At 50.8% G+C, this 22765-nt stretch overlaps 3 protein-coding genes across 3 annotated transcripts; 2 read left to right on the top strand and 1 right to left on the bottom strand.

Annotated features, from left to right (window-relative positions):
• Positions 1 to 177: 177 nt before the first annotated feature.
• HETIRDRAFT_444807 (uncharacterized protein) lies at positions 178 to 16680 on the bottom strand (the record flags this gene model as incomplete). Its single annotated transcript, XM_009547858.1, has 19 exons — positions 178 to 1759; positions 1814 to 3425; positions 3481 to 3812; positions 3865 to 6800; positions 6863 to 7007; positions 7056 to 7188; positions 7247 to 7349; positions 7405 to 7530; positions 7582 to 7688; positions 7739 to 8054; positions 8110 to 8400; positions 8482 to 10902; positions 10959 to 11027; positions 11077 to 13504; positions 13566 to 13775; positions 13829 to 15406; positions 15456 to 15947; positions 16020 to 16385; positions 16553 to 16680. 19 exons carry the CDS (start codon positions 16678 to 16680, stop codon positions 178 to 180), a joined length of 15375 nt encoding a protein of 5124 aa, XP_009546153.1.
• A 625-nt stretch (positions 16681 to 17305) lies between these two features.
• On the top strand, positions 17306 to 20999 carry HETIRDRAFT_319093 (uncharacterized protein; the record flags this gene model as incomplete). The annotated part of the gene is made up of 8 exons (XM_009547859.1): positions 17306 to 17533; positions 17584 to 17963; positions 18064 to 18455; positions 18512 to 19052; positions 19103 to 19211; positions 19264 to 19815; positions 19880 to 20109; positions 20252 to 20999. The coding sequence occupies 8 exons, from the start codon at positions 17306 to 17308 to the stop codon at positions 20997 to 20999; spliced, it is 3180 nt and encodes a 1059-aa protein (XP_009546154.1).
• Positions 21000 to 21448: 449 nt separating this feature from the next.
• On the top strand, positions 21449 to 22679 carry HETIRDRAFT_318045 (uncharacterized protein; the record flags this gene model as incomplete). Its single annotated transcript, XM_009547860.1, has 2 exons — positions 21449 to 21631; positions 21693 to 22679. 2 exons carry the CDS (start codon positions 21449 to 21451, stop codon positions 22677 to 22679), a joined length of 1170 nt encoding a protein of 389 aa, XP_009546155.1.
• Between the last annotated feature and the right edge of the window lie 86 nt (positions 22680 to 22765).

A 22765-nucleotide genomic window follows, 5' to 3' on the forward strand; every position in this document is an offset into this window, starting at 1 on the left:
GTCTTGGTACATGTGTATCGTTGGACTAAAAGCGTATAGTGGGCTGTACCGGTCTTGGAGATTTGTTTGGCGCAAGGATGGAAGTTTGTGACTTACTATTTCTGTCCCAAGGGCTAGTCATGCAGTCGGAATCGTGTTTATGCCATGACATTGTCGACGAATATATACAACAAGATATTACTCCTCGGAAATCCGTTCGAAAAACTGCCTCAAGGTGCCCGATAACACCTCTGGCAACGCCTCAACATTCCGCAGTACCACATAATACTCAAATGGGAACGAGTCGAGGTACCTCTGCATTTGCAACTCCATCCGACCGTCAACTTGTTTGTACGCGACTTGGTTCATCGAGAGAATAGAGTTTTGAACACTTCCACCAGTGACGGAGGATCCCGATCCCGAGAGTGCAAGAGTCGCATTAGAATGAAGGGAGTCAATAACGATGAAGACGATCATGATTCGCTTCTCCTCTGCTTTGCGGAGTACTGTTCGAAGTTTTTCATGGTCTTGACAAATGCCATCCGAGATGATGATCTCCAACTGCCAGAGATCCGCTGCGGATGACGAACCCGTGGATCGTCGCTCCCTGGCTTCTTCAAGTATCTTGAGACTGGACTCTACGAGAGAAAGCACATTTGTCGCATTCTGACGAAATCCGAATGCACCCATCACCTGCATCCCTGCTTGGTCTGTAAACAGCCCTTCGTCGAACCCATGAAGCACATCAATGGCCTCTCCAAATTTCGCTATCCCTATATCTCCTACTTCCAGCCGACTGAGCGCTTTTGATACGAGGGCCAGCGTCTCATAGGCAAGGTGGACTGAATGCGACTCGGCCATGGATCTAGAGTCGTCAAGAGCTATGAGCACCTGGTACTCGCGCTGGCTGGGACGGGTCCTGCGCATCCATATCTTGTCTTTGGTATACTCGCTAGCAATATAAGGGATGATCTTCTTCATATTGAGCCTCTTTCCAGTGCGATAGTCGCCCTTGAGTCTCGTAGCAAGACTGGGTTCTAGGATGAGTCGGAGCTGTTCGCAGAGTGCATAAGACAAGTCATGGGTCAGAGATTCATAGAGGCGCCAAAGGTTCTCAGCGCCCTCAGCAGGCCGTCCTTCTGCATGCCAGCGGCGCAACTCAGTTTCTACATATGCTTGCCCTTCTGGCTCCTCGATGTCGACAGCAGGGTCCGGAGCCAAAGCATCGATGACGGAGTCCGCGGTTGAGGCTTTTTGTGCGTTGATCTGATGCTGAGTGAGCGCATTCTCGACGCCTTCTTGCAGAGCTTCAGCAGTAAGTTGAGGAGGAACTTGTGATGTTTGCGGTTGATTGAAAGGAGGCTCCTCCGCTGAAGAATCGTCAATGTCCATGGGGGGATTAAAATCGTTTGTGGGCTGGTCGTCTTCCATCAACTTAAGCTCGCTGAGCTTTGCAGCCTGATCTGCTGCCTCGACCGGACCAAGAGCCTGCATTTCGTGGTCGACATCATCAGGGCGAAGATACTCAAGCTGTGAAGGCTCAGAAGTGTCTGCAGGGTGAGTACTCTGATCCTGAGCGTCTCCACTCTCTAGTATGTCGTCAAAGCGCTGACGGATTTCTCTTAATGTATCGCCAAGGCTTCGAAGAGGGTTATTGGACAATTCCGATTGAGTTGGTTCTTGAGACGCTGCGCTACCTTGTTGTTGACCAAGTGTGGCAGATCCGGATGAAGGGTTTTCCGCGATATCGGGGACTTTAGATTGCGGTTCTTCCATATTTCTACAAGCATATCAGCAGCTATTCCGAAAGAGATCGGGTATGGCTCTAACTTACCCTTCTTCATAATTCGCCTCTTCACCTGAACCGGCGCCTTGGCCAGCAGAATCTTGAGCACCTCCCGACTGCGAGGCTGCACTCTCTCGTACATTCGAATTGTATGATTCTTCTTGCAATGAATCAGCAGACCCTTCCCCTGGCTGAAGATCAGGTTGAGCCATAGCTTTCTCCCAAGAAACCTCAGAGGACGTATCCTCCTCCTCTCGAATCTCTTGCTTTTGCGTGTCTTCTTCTATCCTCTCATCTGTTGCATCCAGGGAAGTGCCTTGATCATGACCTGTATCTTCATCGCCCTCGAAATCCGACATCTGCTCCTGGCGTTCGTCTTGTGGCTGATCTTCGAGCTGCTCGTCGTCGTCCTCTGGTTGTGTGCCCTCTTGCATATCCTCATCGTTGCCCAGGTCCAGGTCGTCCGGTAGGTCGAGAGTGTCGGCATTCTGAACATAGTCGTCAATGGGTGCTCCGGCTCCATCAGGTGCAGTCTCCCCATCATCATTCCCAAGATCGTCTTGCGGTGTCTCTTCATCAACGGTGCCATCCTTCTCGTCCTTTTCCACTTCTTCCCTATCTTTCTGCGACTCTGGCCCCTTTCCCTCCTTTGCGACAACATCTGACTCTCCTCCTTTTTCATTTGATTTATCTTCTTCTGTCTTTCCTTCCGATCCTCCCTCTGGCCCTTTCTCATCCCCCCAGAGCTTTTCGTCCACGGCTTCGGGATCCGACTTATCCACGTCTCCAATCTGATCGTCTGGTCCCTCGTCGTCGTCGTCGTCGTCCTCACCCTCGTTTTCTCCATCCTGTGACTCACTGTCAGGCACGTCTTCCATATCTCCTCCGAAATCGTCCTCCATCTCGATAGCATCTCCTTCTTGGTCTCTGTCCTGTCTTTCCTTATCGGCTTGTCCATCCTCTCCTTTCAAACCTTCTACTTGGCTCTCATCCTCAATCTCTTTGCTCGCGTTCTCGTTCCCTGTTCCTTCGCCCAATCCCATACCGTTCGATGTCTCGGCTCCTTCGTTGCCCTCTCCGGATGTTTCGGCGTCAGGTGGTTGGCAGAAGCCTTGGGTGGCAAGGGTATTGACGATGGTGCAGACAACATACTGGAGCTTGAAAACGCTACCAGTCCATGAAACAAGAGTGGTCAAGTGCCGCTGTAGAAGGTCGATGTAGCGGTCTAGAAAAGGCATGAATCGAAGAATCCCAGCTTGTGCAGTCTCGTAAGTTCCGACGTGCAGACGACCAACAACAGCCTCTAACTTCTGCAGAAGGGGTGATAGATGCAGCATTTTGCTCAAGTCTACCAGGGCACGCGACGTGTTCTTGATGTAGAAGTCGTCGTCCTCGCCTCCATCATCCTCATGTTGCTCTGGGAGCTTCGACAGAACTGATTGGACGGTCACCAATAGCGCGTCGATGATATCATCGAAATCTAGTTCTTGAGTTACTGGAGTCGGGCTTGCTGATGGCATAGCCACGATTTCCAACTCGATCCAAGTGCGAACTGGAGAAATCAGGCGTTGAAGGTGGGAATGGCTATTCTCCCACGACGCGAGAACGTTGATTGACTGCGAGAGATGAGCCACACTGTCTTTTACAATCGAATATTCGGCTGTTAAGGATGGTAAGTATGCAAATCACTGACCCATCAAACGTGTAAATAATACCTTGGAGAAGGATTGGTGTGCCTGTTGAATTCATTGCGTCCACAATGACAATGAGACTATCACGGTGACTCTTGGACAATGCCATCAACGATTGTGCTTCAGCAACAATCTCATGGGAAACCTGCTGGCCAGTGATTGTACCCTCAAACATCTCTAGATGAGAAACCATCTCGGAGAGTGCATGGATAAATCTGCACGTGATATCCTTCACACGAACGACGTCTGTCAAAGCTGTAGACCCTGAACAGACTACCTTTTCTGACTCCACAAACTCGCGAAGTCTGCGAGTAACGTTTTTGACGGACTCGTAGTCTTCGAGAACTGTAACCAAACTGTGATGTTTAATCAGGAAAAACACTGAATGGAAGACGCATAATGACTTACTGTGTACGAGCGCCCAGCGCCATAGAAAAGCCAGATTCCAGCAGCATAGTGCCTCTCCGAAGCTCCCGTGTTTGCAGATCCGAATGATGCCCGGAAATTGCGGCTCGCAGCTCTGGTAACAAGCCGCGAAGGCGTTGAAAGTAGTGATCAACCTTGGTGACATCAGAGAAACCACATTTTAATCCTGGCATGATAGGCTGTTCTCGTATCCAGCGTTCACTTTGTTGGCACTCCAGGACTTCTGGCTTAACGTTGGTAGCGAAACCGATCCTCTTGAGCTCTTTGAGTAGGTCGCTCCACGCCTTCCTCTTACGTACTAGGATTCCCTTCAGTTGTTTCTCCCTGCGTTCTTTCGGAATGTCCGCGGGAACCGACAACGCTGACAGGCTCTTTGCTGTTGCGATGACTTCACCAGCGAAAGCTTCAACGTGGTCAGATGACCGGGATCGGATGAAAGGCTCAATACGTGTTACCAACAGTGCTTGGAATCTTTGGAACGTCCGGGACAGCTCCTGAAGATGAGCAGGTAAGGTTCCAATCGATAAACGAGGCGAAAAGGTGGGAGTATTCATATTGCTGTCCTGTGTGAGCTGTTGAGCAAAGATTGGTGTTTGCTCCGAATCGCCTGCCTGCTCTGATTTGAGGAGTTCGCCGACTGGCTGACGCATGATATCGCGGAATTTTCGAATATTCTTGTACAGCTGGCGGTGAGTCCGTTGTGCGCTTTGTTTCAGCGCTTGAACGTTCACGTCTCTCCAACTGGCAAGCTTGATGAAATCCACCACTTCTTTCTCCAGGACTTTCCTTTGCGAAGATAAGGACCCCATGACACGAGGAAGATATTGCGAATAATAGGTTCGCGTTATATGAAGAATCCGCAGCACTCGGTGAAGAGCGCCCGCCTGCTCGGTAGTCTTCAAAGAGACCAGTCGTCGGAGAAATGCTTCGAAGCTTTGCAACAGCTCCAAGCGCCGCTGGAACTGTCCCAAAGGACTGGCTTTGATGAAGCTGTCAATGAGTGGAACAAGTTCATCGAGATACGCATCTACACCATCTCTCACGACGGCATCCAGCAGTCCGAAAACAAGCGAGTTGTAAAGGCGGATCCACCAATCAGAGACTCCAGTTTCGAATTGTATGGCCTGCGTTTCTAATAATCCTCGCCAGCAAGCTAACTCCATCTGCCGCCATTCGACAATCAGATTTGTAAGAGCGCCTCTGTGATCCTTCAAATTGTTCTCCCGGTTGGCGTACAGTTCCCAGTCCTCTGTTTGAAGAAGAAGCTGTTCGAGACTGGACAAGACTTTGGCAACTGGGCTGTGAAGATTCAGACAGAGGGTCTGGTCGCAGCGTTCTTTGAGGTGATGCAGAACCATTTGGTCAGGCCACGAATGAATGAGCTGTTCGAGACGTCGATCGAGAGCCTCTACTACCGCTGTAGCTTTGCGAATCTCGGGAACATTGGCGTCGAGGTAAAAATTGTATGGTCGCGTGTCCGCCTTCGATTGATGCTGAAGTTCGCCTAAGCGACCATGTAGAAGTGTGAGCTGATAAGAAAAACTGGCATCATCGAGGCTTTCTGGGAGAGTGTTGGCATTGTCTGCTACAACGCGCTGCAGGAGAGCCTGTCGATGTTGAAGAAATAGCTTAGCGAGTGCGGGACTATCAACGGGAGTAAGTCCAATCGAGGCCATGAGATGGATGTGCAACTCGTAGATTTGTTGGATGTGTGAGTGTTCAACGAGCGTCGGAGGGTGGTCAATGTGAACGGCGGCGGGCTCCAAATCCAAAGGAATATCAAAATCTGGGAATAGGGCCAAAAACTCTTTCTCCTCGACTTCCGAGTCCTGGACAGCGTCATGCTCAGTTCGACTAGAACGGTACAAAGACTGAGATGCCTTCTCCGCTTCTTCTTCTCGCGTACGATCGATCTGCCACAGCCTGACTACCTGCTCGTATATCAAATTGACTGACTGTATATGCGTGGCAGGATCAACGCCGATACTGGCTTCCAAAGCAGTTGCAGCTATCTTGAGAAGAAGATAGCTGACACCATCGGATCCAGGCACGTGTGTGTCCGCAAGGTGCTGTTCACAGAGCATAGAGGCGCTTCTGACTGATGGGGAAAGAACCAGTGCACGTGAGATGCTCCCTAGACCATCGGAAACGCGCGACGAGTCGTATATTGCGAGCCGTAGACCGAGTCTTAAATACAGAAATGACAGCTGCAAAGGAGCACTGATATCGTCAAGAGTGACGTATGCAGTGTTGAGCCTCTGGCAGAATCCGGCGATAGACTGCTGTAGAACATGCTCGCGTGTCACCGCGGTTGAATGGTCCGAATGAATAAGTCCGAAGAGAGAATCCAGTTTGGAGATCGAGACAACCTGTGTTATGAATTGAGAGACTTCAAACCAGAAATCTGCCAGATGCGTCATATTATGCCTTGGCCCTTGACTGGAAGCCGACGAGCTCTCGAGATGCTGCTTAACGATTGCGATCTGATGTTCTAGATACGTGGTAACTCCATTCGAGCGATTGCCTGTTGTTTTGACCTCCAACTCAGTCTGTAGCTGTAGCTCCGTCGAATACCTCGCATACTCTTGACTCCAAAAGTCGAAGGTACAATACTGATTGGCCGATGGATCCATGGGGGTGTTTGGGACGTAAAGATCAACAAGTAAGCGGAAGAGTGCAATGAAGCGTCGACCCAATAACCCAACATTGGATGCTCCCGAATGAGCATCACATGAGGAGGACTCTACGGGATCCAAAGAACGCCGAACAGCCGTGCTGAGATATGAAAGATTAGATCGTCGCAGGATGTCCAAGAACCGTTGTGGCGAGGAGGCGAGGACCCATGAAGAGCTATCACAAGCAGTCTCAAGCGCGGCTCGTGTTTCCGCATCGAAGGAATCTGAGAAGCAGGATGAGAGCTACGGAAAGTATGAGGACACGGGTCAATATATGTATAATGTTAGACGGGGTTGTAACTGACTGTCCACAATGCTTGCTGATACACGACTGATAGCTCCTGTAAGCGTGAGCTATGCAAGCCCAAATCAACAACTACCAGACTCAAGTGCCTTTCAAGTGCTGGTTCATAACTCTTCAATGATTGAAGAGTCATCTTGGTCCAGTCGCTGCGATTTGGTTAGTTCCGTTCCAAACAATAGTAAGTCATCTCATACCATTTCATTATTGTCGCTTGAAGCTCTTTTGGTTGAAGAAGGGCGGAAGGCCCCAATATCTCATCGTTACCGGCTAGATTCCAAAGCGCTTGCATCCAACTCTTATGTAAGGAAGAAAACATGAGCCCTGTGACTAAATCGAAAGGTCAGTGATTTGAACATCTGAACATACTCTTCATAAGAAAGCGTACATTGGTTCTCTTCAAGCGCCCAAGCTGCATGGCGGTAAGGGATGAAGCGACGGAGAGGTCCCCTGGGACTCCTGCATGCAAGATCAAGAATTGTTTTGACACCCTGCATGACCCATGTTAGTGATTATTGGGGGCAGCACGACATAGGCGTATCATACCTTCGAAATATTGTTTCCGCGAGAACGTATGGAAGCTATGACCCTGAGTTCCTTGCTCAGCAACACAGGATCGTCTTTGAGCGGATGAGATGGAAAGTCGTGTTGGTCGTCCCGTCCTAGTAACTTCTGTGGAACAGAGATGTCAACGAGGGCGCTGCCAAGGTGAGGGCTACATACAACTTGGATTTCCTGGAACGTAGAATCTACGTCTACTCCTGCTGTGCCTTTGTTGGAGGAAGGCAGCGTTTTTACTGCCATCAGTTCTAACACTCGAGTGCGAAGGGCTTGAGAGCAGGCGTGAATAAACATTTTATTCGCATATGTATGTGCTCACCACGAATACCCTTCTCTTCATCTTGATTGCTTGCAAGCACCTCTAATCTAGCTAGTTCTGTTGACGCAGCCACAGGCTGTGTAAGGATCGACATAGACCATATGTTCTGCAACCCTAGCCCGGACGACGGAGTGACAATACGCTGAAGAGCGGCGACTAGTGCCGAAAGCGTTGCAAATTTTGAAGGGGTATGGCATATAGTTCCGTCAATCCATGTCACTACAGTTTGAATTGCAGAAAAATTGAAGCCGCTGCGAGTATTTTGCATCATGAAAAGCGACAACTTTTGAAGCTTGAGAACCACGTCAATCTCGTTCTAACAGGAATCAGTGAGTCCATACATCTACCGTAGAGGACGAACATGAACTTACAAATGTGTCCACGGGAAGGTTGACTGTGAGATTAGTCAATAGTCCGAGCGCAAGTTGATCTACGACATGTCCGATCTCCTCAACCTTTTGCATAGCCTGCTGGCTTTCTTCAGGATCTGAAAGTTTTTTGACAAGACTACCAGACAACGATTGCGACGACATGTATTGATTGTTGATATATAGCCTTATTAAGATTTCCAGGAGATGCACAATAGACTGTTCTAGCGAGGGTTGATCGAACTTAATGTGCGAGTGTCGCATTGTGATAGACCTCAACGAAAAATCGAACGACTAAATATATTGAGGCCAAGTTTCAGTACATGCAATCGGACAGAAGTGGCTGAAAGCAGCGAAAGGTGTGTGAGCACTGACCTGAACAGAGAGAAGATCGAGAGATACTGGCCAGATATGTTCCTTTTGCCGTCTAATCTCCTCCAGCGTACCCCATAGTGGGCTTTTTCTCATGGCATAGAACACTGTGTGTATGTCAGATAGATGCTCCGGTCGCACCGGTGGGTCGTATGCCATCGCTAGTCGGGATATATAGGGCACGTACGCCGGAGAAGACGAAGCGACAGCAAAGGAAAGAAAACCATAGGATTTAGCTTCAGCATGCGCTGCAGGAGATGGAAGTAGTAGAGCCGATCCATGCAAAACAAACGAAGATGCAGAATCTTCGATTAAGCGCTGCCCGGATGGACTGTATGTATCTCGGGAGGATGTTGCCAAGCTAGACAATGCCCGACGGAGTGACTCAAATTCTAAGCAAGATTGGCTGGACAAAAGGTTGCTACCGGAGGTCGATGGTAAGCGGAGGTAGTCCTGTAGTCGCCTAGAGTCCTCCAAGCGCTGGTTGGGGGGAAGTGCGACTTCAATGCCTCGATTACGCATGGCACGAGACAGTTCGCCATGCTGTGGGTTGACAGACATAAATAGTCGAAAGTTAGGATGGGGACGAATCGTCCGAACTCTTCCATTCACATAACCACGTTCGCTGAGGGTTAGCACGCCGGAAGGTTCGCACAGGGAGTTCAGTCTGTCCAGGACGGAGGGACTGCAAAGGTTAGCATTATCTAACAGAACCCAATGTCCCTGTTCCATGGCACGAACCAAGGGACCATCGACCCACTCAAACCTCCCTGTAGCATCCGACGGGGATATTTGGTCCTTGATCAAAGCTAAGAGGTTGGCCCGTTCGAGCGCCCAGACGTCGTCCAAGTCCCCTAGCTCATTCAAAATGCTCACCGCCATTTGAAGGACATCTACAGAAGAACCACGAGGACTGCCGGTAGTTATAGCCCGTTTCAAGTAGGAGTACTGTCGCGGCTGAAGCACCTTGGAACCTTCCATAGACCGTGAGATATGTTCGATCAAGGTTATGATTCGTCGCACCACGTGGGTTGTATGGCCAACACTATCCAATTGCTCGAAGCTGCCAAGAATGTCAGTGATATCGGTCGCGCTATTCACGGATAGCTCGTGGAGAGGATTGCCTGTCAAGTCGGCGATGGTTTTCACCAGTGTTGTCTTACCGCTATCAGCAGGGCCCGTCAGAATAACCAGCCAGCTCTGACGCAGAGACACGCCGATGGCTTCCGCGAGGATCAGCTGACTCTGCAACAGACATCCAGAGCGTGCTGCAGGAGCATAGTTGCTGCGCGAAGTGACATAGTGGCCAATTTGGAGAGATGATGGGGATATTAGAGGTTGAGGAGATTCTTCCAGGTGATCGCTAGATATCTTGAAATGTTGGTCGAAGATGCGTCGAGCAGCACGCCTATCTTCAACGGTTCGGAAGCGAACGAGGTAAATGTTGCGCAAGTGCTCGACAGGGTGCAATGGGCGCACGGAAGAGCCAAGCAGCGCTCCCCAACGTGTGACATCTCGCAGGTTGAACTCCCAAGGACTTCCTGTTCGAGCGAACGATTTCTTGTTGCTGACCTCTTCTTCCAAGCGAGAGTTAAAGGCGATCATGGACGCAAGCCAGTCCGAAGGATAGTCAGGGAACATATGTCGGCAGATCTCGAGAAGATCAGTGGGCGTAAGAGGTTCGATGTAAACCTTTGTGAAGCGATTGATGAAAGACTTCGGAAGGCCTTTTCGACCTCCACCTTGATGGATGGGATTTTGTGCTGCGAATATTCGAAATGAAGGATGGCGAGTAAAGGATCTGCCCAGCTCGGGAACGTAGACGGTTCCACGATGGTCTAATACTGCATTCAAACCCTCCAACACGGCCTGGGGCGCAAGATTCATTTCGTCCAATAGCACCCAATGCCCTTCCTGTAATGCTCTCAAGAACTCAGCATCTTTCCAAGCGAACTCCCCAGGCCTTCCACCTTCCACTGGAAGGTCAGAACCAAACAAGTCAGCGAGATCAGTCTGATCTGACAAATTGATACGACAAAGGTGAAAGCCGCATAGATTGGCAAGAGCCGTGATCAGACTGGTCTTGCCAACACCGGGACTACCTTCAAGGAGAATCGGTTTGAGAACTTGGGATGCTCTGAACACCCGCATGGCGTTATCTCTAGTCGTAGGGGCTTGCAGATTGTACGCGTGAGGGATGCTTCCCTGAGGCCCACGAACAATAGAGAATGAGCCAAAGCGAACAAAACGAGACAAGTCTTCCGAAGGAACATAATGAGAACTGGGGTCCTTGGCAAGCGGAGCAAGATCTTGCAGTTTGGAAAGCGCATCGGTCTTGATCGTCGACAAAGCATCTGTCGAATAAGCTGCCAATTGGGGCAGTGAACTGAGTCCATCAAGAATCGTCATGTGCGCCGCATGATGCTATAGAGAGATATCTCAATAATCAGACAATGCTCATGAAACCTGTCTTTACTCACAAATATCTCATCGAGTGACATTAATCCGTCCTCTCCAGTCAACACTGAATTTGAGAAGCTGACCCATGCCTAGAAGCCAGTCAGAGATATGCCAAAGATACGATTTGATCTGACATACCAATATATCTCGCAAACCCAGCAGGGAATGTTCCGACACACGCTCGCACAGCCAAGAGCAGAAATCCAAGATACGATTCGTGTACGCCTTGAGGTCTTCGTGCTTCCAAGAACTGTCCAAGATTTGGAACAGGTCCTCACGATTGTCAATGGGAGGAACCCAGATCTCAGTGAATCGATTGCGCAACGCTGGAGAAAGCTCTTTCTTGCCGTAGTCACCACCAGGATTCATTGTGGCGACCAGTTTGAAACCTTGTTCGGCTTTGATGACGGATTGGTCAGCATCGCCTCCACTCCGTTCAGCAAGAACGACAGTGCGTCCCGGTTCCAAGACGCTGTTGAGCCGCTCTAAGACGGAGTCGTCGGCCAGGGAGATCTCGTCTAAGAGCAAAACATCGCCATGTCGCATGGCTTCTACTAAGGGACCGTCAGACCATTCAAATATCGCCGATAGACGCTGCAATTTAGACCGCGCGTTCTCCACTTGAAGGTCAGGTGACGTCGATGACTTGGACATCTTATCCAGCGACGAAAGCAGCGATTGAGGGTCTGGAGGCACGTTGGGGAGACCTCTCTGCGTCAGTAGCGATGCCGCTTCTTGAACTGCTTCAGCTTCTAGTGAAGCCCTGTTTCGTACAGGCCGTAGGCCTCCAATAAGATCGGCGGTCTCCGTATTTTGGTGACAATTGACAGCATAGAGATGCTTGTGGACAGCATCGGCATACACTTGACATATAGATGTTTTCCCTGAACCTGTCTCCCCCACAAGTAAAACAGGCTCGTTGAAGCGGAGAGCACGACCCACAAGAACAAGCAGACGCTGCATAGCTTTTGTCCAGACAAGGGCAGATGATGATGGAAGAGGGAATCCAAGGGCAGCCGTGACATCGCTTCCGCTGCGATGAAGATCGTATAAAATGTCGTCGTTGATGCGGACCTTCATGATAGTTTCGATGACCTCCTTGACTACGATCTTGTCATCCGACCGACGGGCACGCTCAGCGAGGAGCATGTAGCCGTTCTCCGCTAATTCCTGATAACCAATAGCATCCCGACCAGCCCATCGAAAGAGGTCGCGCAGCGTAGCGAATCCGTGCTTGCTTTCGAACACACGGCTCGATTGTCGACGTTTTTGCAGCTCCCGGAAGACGCTGACAATGCGTTCGCCATAAGACGGGGCGATACGACAACGCTGGCACAAAATCTCCTTCAGCTCGCTCTCCGGAACGTCTTCGAAATGAACTTCCAAGAAGCGATTGCGGAAAGCCCGCGACAATACTTTTCGTCCAGCATATAGACCTGGTGGGTTTTGTGTTGCAAAAAGCATGAAGTGCGGGTGTGGTCGGACGACCTCTTGCGTCTCTGGAATGACCAACTCCCGATTATCATCTAGAAGACGATTAAGCGCTTCGAGTACATCGGTGGGCGCAAGATTCAGCTCGTCCAGGACAATCCAATCTCCCTGACGGAGAGCTTGAACAAGAAGACCGTCTCTGAAGACCAGCTTGCCAGTGACGGGGTCAGAGATATACGTCCCCAAGTATTCTTGAATGTCGGTATGTTCGTGATTGTTGATACGAACAAAGCGATGGCCAGTCCGCTTCGCTAAGTATTCTATCGAGCTCGTTTTCCCACTGGAAGTTGGGCCCTCAATCAGAACCGGAAAGCGCCTGGTGATGATGATCCTGGCAAGGTCGACAAGCTTTTTCTCAACAGATGGGGTCATGATATAATCATCCATAGGGTCTTCGGGAAGCGATCCCTTTTCCAGGAAGAAAGGACCAAACTTCACAAAGTCTTCAGGAGAACGGCCGACAGGCGCTGCGGGCTGTCTTGCCAGGAGGGAGCGTGGATTGCGAACGCCGGCCAGAATATGCTTCTGTGCTAAAGCAGTCACTAAATCAGCACTCGACGCGTCTAGGGCCATCGTGAACGCCATCAGACACCCCTCCCAGAGCGCCCTTCGAAGGCTGTATGTAGCCGCGATGTCAGATGCAAACGTTAACGCCCGAGTGAGAGTCCGCATGCTGAAATGGGGGCGATGATTGGAGCCGTCCGCTATTTGTCTTCCTTCCACCAGGACTTTGACAGACATGTAAAATTCTGCGACGTCCATGATTGCACCTTTATCGCCGACTGCAGAAGCACCTATGTATTGAGTCACGATGCTCAAAAGGGTTTCTCGATCTGCATCAGGAGGTGGTACATCGATTTCGGTGAAGCGTGAACGAATATTTGGCGGAAGGTCTTTCTTTCCCACATCAGTCGCAGGGTTCATACAGGCAAAGAGTCGGAAGTCGGGGTGACGAGGGACTGGTTCCAAAGAGCCTTGTTCCGTCAGACTGATGGACGCTGTCGGCCCATGAAGGAGGCCTGACACCGCCTCCAGGGTTTCAGGGCTTGCGAGATTGATCTCGTCCAAGAGGACCCTGCGCAACACACGATTAGAATAAACGTATATGAGCTAAAAATATGATTCTGAGGGTATACCAATTGCCTGAGCGCAGTGCCTTCACCAAGGGCCCTTCTACGAAGCTGAACGCAAATTTACCCTTGCCCTGCACATGCTGGATCTCGAACTCCGTAATCTTCTGCTCGAACGCGACCCAATCTGCCTGTGAAGCGTCCAGTCTGGCTTGATCCATCTTGCGGCGCTTGCGAGGAGCGTCTGAATCCAACTCGTCCTCCCTACCATCATCCCTACAGATATTCTCAGATAACCTCCTGTTAGTTGTGAAGTGCGAAAAACTCACCCTTCCATCTCTTTCGACTTCACCAGGATCCTCTCCTTTGCTAATCTCACACTCTCCCTCCACAACCCGATCGCCCTCTTCCATTTGCCCTCCTGAACCGCCTTCCTCACCGACTCTTCAAACTTGGCGTTTTTCTTCGAACTGAAAGTCCCACGGAACAGATCTAAGAAATGTTCCTGTAACTCCGACCCTGGAACGCGAGCATCCACGGGCTTGAAACCTCCGAGCAAATCAGAAGATTCTGTCTGTTGGGAAAGATTGAGGGAAACGAGCGGCCGCCGTAATAGCCCCGCCATGTGCGTCACTGCGCTCGTTTTTCCTGTGCCGGTCTCGCCCGTGAGGAGAATAGGCTCGTTCAGGGAGACAGCACTCGCAATCCGCGACATGAGCCAAACGGCCGGGCGATGCATCGCAAATGGCCTCGTGATTGGTGGTGCAAGGTCTATCTTGCCCGCCCTTGCAGGTAGACGGATCCGCCCTATCCGCAGCGCCACCGTCCGCCCGTTGACGTCCGTCTCGCTTTCAAATTCGGGAACCCGACCCTTGAGGACCCACTCACGCTGTTCAGGCGACAGACTAAGGTGGTCGGCGATGACGGCCGCGACAGCATCAGCGTGCGCGCAGGCAGCTGCTGTCAGAGCGCCGGCACCGAAAAAGACGTCGCGTGCCTCGACATAGATCTCTTCACGGAGGGAGGGGTTGGGGAATATGATCGACAGGGAAGGTAGCTGTGTAGAATTAACCATGTCGACGTCAATGTCCATCTGCCGGTGCGAAGGTGGAAGGAGATTGTCTATGCGCGAGCAGAATTTTTCCAGCTCACGCAGCCCAACGTCACGAACAGAAGCTGTCGACCCGAGCGCCCTCACTGCATCCCAGACTTGAATGATTCCGTGCGCGGCGGAACCCAAAAGCCTGGGGAATTTTGAATCAATGATGGTTCGTAGCTCATCAGACGTCGGATTCGGCACCAGGACCTCGCGGAATTTGTGCGACCCGAAGAAAGACGGCTTAGCAAAGACGTTGTTTTTGAGAGGTTTGCAGGAGCGTGTCGCAAAAATGGAGAAGCTCGCCGACGCAATCACCATGCCCTTCGTTGGTACGTCCAATCGTGCACGACCTCCAATCCATTTCCCCACACTCAGGGACTCGATGAGAGGCTTGATGGTACCTAAGACCTCGTTGCTCCCACGGTCAATGTCTTCGAACACAACCCATCTGCCCTCCCTCATGGCACGAACCAGGATGCCCTCCTTCCATTCGAATGTGCCGGGCCTTGTCGGGGAGGAGATGTATGAACCAAGTAAGGAACGCGGGTCAAGTGACGTATCGGCCAGTGGAATGGTAACGACCTGATTTTCGGTGTTGGGGTGTAGTAAGGATGCAAGATGGTGCAAGAGTAGAGATTTGCCTGCGGAGGGTGCAGAAGTGATCAACGTCGGAAGACGTAGGGACAAGCCTAGGGCAAGGTCACGCAACGCTCGGACGGTGGTAGGCGTCGAGATAAGCGGAGAAGCGAGGTAGGAAGAGGGTGACTCTCGAAGCATGAGTACGCCATGGACGCTAACGATTCGTGGGCTGGAGGCAATAAGTCGAAATTCGGCACATATGATTAGACTACACGCACCAAAGCTCGGCCAACTGGATGTAAGGCCCCGTATTCTCGGAGTAAAAATCTTGAGGGTCATACGCAATATCATTTCTTGCATCACCAATCCTCTTGACTTCAGTGAAGGGCATTAGCCATCCATCCAACAAAACAACGTTTCCGCTTTCGTCTTCGCCATATTGTATGGGACAGTCGATGTCATCAACTGATCCGATTACTTCTCGCTCCATCCTCTCTCTCTCGGCTTCTCCCATTCCGCTCTGAAGAGAATAACATCGAATCGCCAAGAAGCGAGCGCCTGGATCGGCCTTAGGAGCCCAGATGAGTCTAGAAAGAGGTTCAAGAGACCAGTAGAAATGGGCTGGAATTTCTCGATTCGCTTGAAGGATTCGATAGTATGCTAGAAGTGCCCGATGGCAGCGGGGCGCGTCCGTGGGCTGGTAATTCAGATAGAGGGAGGCTAGAGGCCCGTCTGGTGAGATATGGTGGGAAAGAAATTGGTGCAGAACGCTTCATCAACATAAGACATGTCAGAGAATCATAGATGGTAAATAGATGATAAATATTTAGTAGAATACTCACGGGTAGAGCTCCTCGTGTGGTTGTAAAAGGAAACATAACGCTGACAACTTCTCCTCAAGAAAGTCGTCATTTTGGAGCCACCTTGCACAAAGATCAAGAAGTAGAGGCCTGAACGTCGCAGCAATCGCTGCGGTATGGGAAGGCAAAAGCAAGACGTTTGACAGCTCATCTAGAAAATCCCCACGCGTAGAGCAATTTTTGAGGGTAGATAGGTTGGGGGAATGGGGGATTCTTGAGAGCAAGGCCGAGAGTTGTTTTTGTAGATTGATGGCCAACGGGTCGTGGAGAAAATCAGGTGCAGACACAACGTAGCTATCAGAGACAACTGTTTTATGGTGGTCGTTGTGCTGCATCTCGTTGACTGAGCTGAAGAAATGACAGATGGGTGGGGGACGTAGGAAACGTCGAGGAGCTTGGAGATTAGATCAAGAGATCGAAAATACTCTCAGCCACTGGCGGCCACGTGCGACTTGTGCGGCCCACAGTCAGCCACGCAGCGACGGTCGCCTGCCTCCTCCCCTCGGGACGCTCACAGACAGTGCCTCACTCGTGTTTCACATACATCCGCACTTTCCTGTTCCATTGACATGATTCGGCCGCCCTCAAGGTTAAGCTTTCTCCAAATCAGGACGCCGTCGTGCGAGACAAGCTCCATGCGCATGATCGTGTCAAGACAAAAGGCCCGCTAGAATACAGTCACCGGATATTGCTGCAAACGTAAATGCTCCCTTCACCTCCGAGGACAGAATGACTCGCACCTTTGCTTGTCCAGATTAAGACATAGGTACCTGCTGCGTATCAGCCTATTATAAGCCATCACACATTCCTCCAGCGGTGCCGCAGCCCGTGGGCGTGTACACTTATATGATCGACCTGACCTGTGTCCGTCGATGTAAGCTACTTTATTTTACTTCCGTCGGCCTGCGTTGATCCAATCAACCATCAAACAAGAAACATAGTTACTCAGGCCTTAGGGCTTGCCATCACTATCAGTGATATATCAATTCTCTCATACTTTGCTATGCGTCTGCGACAAGTGCGATTGCGCCGCATATCGTACATCGGACCCATCCCGCGCGTCTTGCCTCGCTTCCCATCATACAATAAGCTCGACTGGCTATATCAAATCGATCTTTCCCGTTTTGTTTCGAAGCACGCCCTCTTCCCGCATTGTGCGCGGTTCAGCGGCCCCTTCGTCCTCTGATTCACAATTGTCCCTTGTCCGCCACCTTTAAATGCCTTGCCCACCCGTTCAGGGTGTGCCCTCTCTGACATCTCCACACACGATGCTCAGATGGCTGCCACGCCTCAGCGACCTCGTTGGGACTTTGAGCACCTCGCGCTCAACCGTCTCTGAAACCAGTCCTCCTGGCTCTCTGCGAGATGCTCATCACGCTGCTGGTGCTTGGTTTCTCGGTCCCAAAGCTGAGAATGCAGAATACCTGCAGAAGTTCGTTGGAATCATCTTACAAGATCTGACGAAATGTAGAAAGGATTTTTCCCCGGAGGACAAGGTAACGTATCCATTCAAATATAGATCTGAGCGACATTGACGTTGCCTTAGGACTTCATCGACCCGGCGATGGTCTCGTCGCAAGCCTTCAAAGACAGCATGTCGAAGCTCGAGACAAACGTGACGTTTCTATCGTCTCTCCTCCCTCAACACAGCATACCATTCTATTCTCCACGCTACATGGCTCATATGCTCAACGATGTGTCCATGCCAGCCACACTCGGCTATCTTATGGCACTGATGTACAATCCCAATAACGTGGCTGTGGAAGGCAGCCCTCTCACCAGCATAATCGAGTATGACGTTGGTCAACAGCTCTGTAGTATGCTGGGTTTCAACGTTGCGGCTCCTAATCAAGACCCACGGCTTAGTGCCACTGGGTGGGGGCATATCACCTGCGACGGTTCTGTCGCGAACATGGAATCCATGTGGTAAATAGCCTCTGTCCACTAGCCGTCAATTTGAACCATAATAACCTTCTCCTCTTATCCATTCTTCCCTTAAATTCTAGGGTTGGTGAGTACATAGCAGCAAAACACGCCTCTACGAGACATCTCTAACGCTTCTTCTAGCACGGAATCTCAAATATTATCCCCTGTCGCTCAAACGTGCCGTCGAGAGCGAGCCATCTCTAGCTTTCATCTCCCACCATTTCAATATACATCTTTGCAGCGGCAAGGAGAAGTCGCTCGCAGAATGTGATGCATGGGATCTACTCAACCTCACGCCTGAGGAGGTCGTCAGCCTTCCTGGCCGTATTGCGTCCCAGTTCTGCCTATCTGTGCAATCCCTGCAGGGCCTCATGGGCAAATACATTATTCAGACAACCGGAAAAGACGACCTCGACGCCTATTTCGGACTTCAGCGCCCGCCCCAGTACCTCGCGAGCAAGACCATACATTACTCCTGGCCAAAAGGTGCTGGTGAGTGATATAATACCGCGTTGTGTGGTGCGACGTGCCTGAATTTCGCCCGTTAGCCATGACTGGCATTGGCTCGAAAAACTTGATCGGGGTTCCTGTCGACCAATCCGCACGCATGGATTGTGAAGCCCTCGACGCTCTTCTTGCTCAATATCTTCATAACCGCCAGGCTGTCTACTGTGTTGTCGCGATCATGGGTACTACAGAGCATGGTACAGTAGATCCGATTTCCAAAATCGTCGCCCTTCGTTCGAAGTATCAAAAACGAGGGCTGTCATTCTTGATCCACGCGGACGCAGCATGGGGCGGATACTTCACGTCTGTGCTCGTGCCAAACCCAACTTCACATGGAGGTGAAAGTAGTCTGGACGATCCTGCTCTCTTCCTCCACCCCTATACGAAGAATGAATTGCATCATATCCGCTATGCGGATTCTGTCACAATCGACCCCCACAAAAGCGGTTATGTTCCCTATCCCGCGGGTAGTCTTTGTTACCGTGATGGAAGGCTTAGGTATCTCGTTACATGGACAAGCCCGGTAATTGATTCTCCCGAAGACGGCGCTCAGAAAATGGGAGTGTATGGTATCGAGGGAAGGTAAATCGCTTCATCGCCCCTGAATGAAGATCAAGCTGATATTGTCGCAGCAAGCCCGGCGCTGCGCCCGTGGCCGCTTGGTTAGGTCACGAGGTGATCGGTCTTCACAAGGATGGCTACGGTTTCCTTTTGGGAGAGGCGGTTTACACCGGCATCAAGGTAAGACAAGTACAGGCATCATCCTGTTCAACGTTTACTCAATATAGCTTAGATGTATGGCCACTGGGCAACCATGTCTTTGGATCACCCCACCCTTCTCATGGTTCCCTTTAGGATGCTCCCCAGCGAGATGAAACCTAATTGCACTGCCAAAGACATTGATGACGAGAGGCGCTACATTCGCGATGTCATTCTCGCTCGAACGCGGCAGGAACTTGCGGCTGATCCGCACGCTAGAGCACTCATGCAACAGCTTGGCTCCGATCTAGTGGTGAACGCGTTCGCCTGCAATTTCCGCGTTAACGGCAAGATCAACAAAGACGTTTCAGAGGCAAATCTACTCAATGCCAGAATTTACGAGCGGCTGTCCTTTCACAAATTGACGGACAAGTTGAATGATCGAAAGGTTATCCTCATGTCTACTGTTTTCTCGCAGAAGGAGTATGGGAGCTGCCTAACCAATTACAAGAAACGTCTTGGGCTCGCAGGCGATGGTGATCTGTTTGCTCTTGTCAACGTTTCTATGTCACCCTTTGCATCTCCATTGAATTTCGAGAAAGTCCTTGCCGATGCGTTTCGTGAGACGGCTGAAGAAGAAGTCAAGGTACGTCCGATCATAGATCACGTCACTTTATAGGCAACCCCCAACAATTCATCTCGTCTATCAGATTTCTATCGAGCGCAATAAGTCTGCCCCATCACTTCATGCATTTATCGTGCAGGGTTCGACAAACGTCTATCTAGTCCATATGCCTTGCTTCAGCAGTGCCAGTCAGCGTCGACAATGCATTTTGACCGGTGAACTGTCAGAAACCGGCAGACAGAAGTATCTTCATGCGAGGACCGCGGACCCATCTGCCACGTTCATTGCCTCGACTCTGCAAGCGGACGAGCTTTCGTCTATTGTTCGACGGAAGTCGGTTGAAGTTTTGATTTCTAAGCTCACGCCGAGTGGGTGAGTAAATTAGCTTATTGCTGATCGAGATCTTCGAAGCTTACTCCGTCTCCAGTTCCCAAGCTGTCGTGGAATGCAAATTCAGCCACATCTCTATTATCAAGAATCGGCCGCTCAACTCACGGTACCTGGATCAATCTTATCCAACGAGCATGCCGTTCTATCTTTATGGCAACTCCGAGGAGATACACCTTGACCATATGCTGTTGCATGCACCCAACGCCCAGATTAGTGCGAACAATGTGGCGGTGGAGCTTGATGGTATGGAACTGGGAATCCTTGCCAGTGACCTCAGGAATGGTTTGATTGCCATCGCAGACACGCTCCCTGAACATCTCCTACAGCCATTCACCGCAGAGCATCGTCCCAACTTCTTCCGGCCTGGCTTCAAAGTCGGAATCACCATATATCATGATCGTTCCACTTCATCGGCACCAGGTCCTGGTCTCGTGGAGAGCTTGAGCTCGCCCCTCGCGCGTGGTGCTATAACTCTGGGCGACAGCATCTTCATCGAATCGAACCTGATCAACGTCGGCACGCCTCTTGTCGCTTCTCACGTTCCCAAGAGGAATTCTTTCCTTCCCAGTTCCGCTGAATCGACAACTCAGGACCACCCTTACTTCCGTGGGTTTGGCCTCGAACGGCATATGGATGCTGTACTTTCTCGTCCGAACAAAAACGCCTGGCGTCAAGGGTGGGATATTGCACTCGCCCAGCGACAGTTTGCGAAAATGGATATCGAGTCACCGATTGAATACACGATCGAGGAGAAACTGACGAAGGAATATTGTCAGAGCCCCGTCACAGTTCGAGCCTCATTCTCCCTCTCATAGATCCTTCTACGACCTTTACTTCCACGCCATACTCTCACCATCCAATTATTCATTCTTACACGAGCGCGTCATTCGACCTTCTTTTCGTCGCTCGATATCTATCCTTGTCACAACCCACTTCGTAATAACTTATTCGTGTACTAGAACATCCCGTAACAGGCTTTGTCCACTATAGCTGTAGCACTTCGACCTTCCATGTGTAATGTTATATTTCTTGGCGCATATGTCGCCATTGATGCATATGTCATTATGTTCTTACCCCAGGAAAGTCGGTCTCAAAACACTTCTGCTCTCTCCAAGCGCGCTCCTTCGACGCGTCAGTAACAATCACGTGTGCGACGCGACTTTCCTTTCTTGCTTTTTTCCGTCTGAGTCCTTTGATCAGATCTGCTTTTTACGACGTTCAGCGCTCTCCATTCACGGCTACATATCTCTCTAACACTCCAGTCATGTCCACCATTCTCTCTTTGCATGGAAAATCACTCAAACTCGATACCAAAGAAGATATCGCGCCCTACCTGGCAGATGTGGACCCAGCTATTCTGGAAGAGATTCACTTCGGAGGAAACACGATAGGCGTGGAGGCATCAAAAGCCCTTGCCGAGTTTTTGAAAAAAGCGGTCTCATTAAAGGTGCGTCTCCGTCCTGCACATCTCACAGAGTCATTCACACGAGATGCCACCCGGTTCTTAGGTTGCAGACTTCGCAGACATCTATACCGGACGTCTCATCTCGGAGATCCCACAGTCTCTCTCCCTGATCTGTGACGCGCTTATCGACAAAACATCACTCGTCGAAATCAACCTTTCCGACAATGCCTTCGGCGGACGATCAGTAGATCCGATGGTACCCTTCCTCACACAAAATCGCTCTTTCCAGATCCTCAAGTTGAACAATAACGGCCTGGGCCCCGCCGGCGGTAACGTCATCGCGACTGCTCTGCGAGCCAGCGCCGAGCTCAGCGCCAAGGAGGGTAAGAAGAGCAACCTGCGGACCGTCATCTGTGGGCGGAATCGTTTGGAGAATGGGAGCGCCGAGGCATGGGCCGAGGCTTTCGCCGCGCACGGGACGCTCGTCGATGTCCGAATGCCACAGAATGGTATACGCATGGAAGGCATCACAGCCCTGGCCGGGGGTCTCGCGAAGAACCCCGCGCTCGAGCACCTCGACCTTCAGGACAATACGTTCTCACAGGCTGGGGAGCAGGCGTTCGCCGATGCTCTCCCAGGGTGGCCCTCCTTGCGGACGCTTAATTTCTCCGACTGCGTTCTTGCGGACGAGGGCGGAGATGTGCCACAGACCATCGAGGCGCTGACGAAAGGCTCGAATCCCCGACTCAAGACCCTGTTCTTGCAAAACAACAACCTGGACGCGGCCTCAGTGGAGATGATTGCTGATGCGATAGGGACTCACCTGAAAGAGCTGAGCTTCTTAGAGTTCCAATGGAACGAAGTCGAGGAGGATGTCGCGGGTGTGCAGACACTGGTCGACAATTTGAAGGCACGAGGAGGAAAGTTCCTCCTCAACGATGAGGAGGAGGAGGAAGAGGAGGAGGAAAAGGAGCCCGAACCTGAGGAGGAAGAGGCAGTGAAGTCGTTAGAAGAGAAGAAAGAAAAGGCGGCATTCGACCAGGAGGCCGATGACCTTGCTGACCTCTTGGGAAAAGCTTCCATCAACTGACTTGAATATTTCTCCTTCACGATACCTCCTTGTCTTTCTTGCTATCTTCTGTTTTCCTATCGCATTTATGTTGAATTAGGTGTTAA

This window comes from Heterobasidion irregulare, assembly GCF_000320585.1.
Source record: "Heterobasidion irregulare TC 32-1 unplaced genomic scaffold scaffold_05, whole genome shotgun sequence".
Lineage (NCBI taxonomy): Eukaryota > Fungi > Basidiomycota > Agaricomycetes > Russulales > Bondarzewiaceae > Heterobasidion > Heterobasidion irregulare.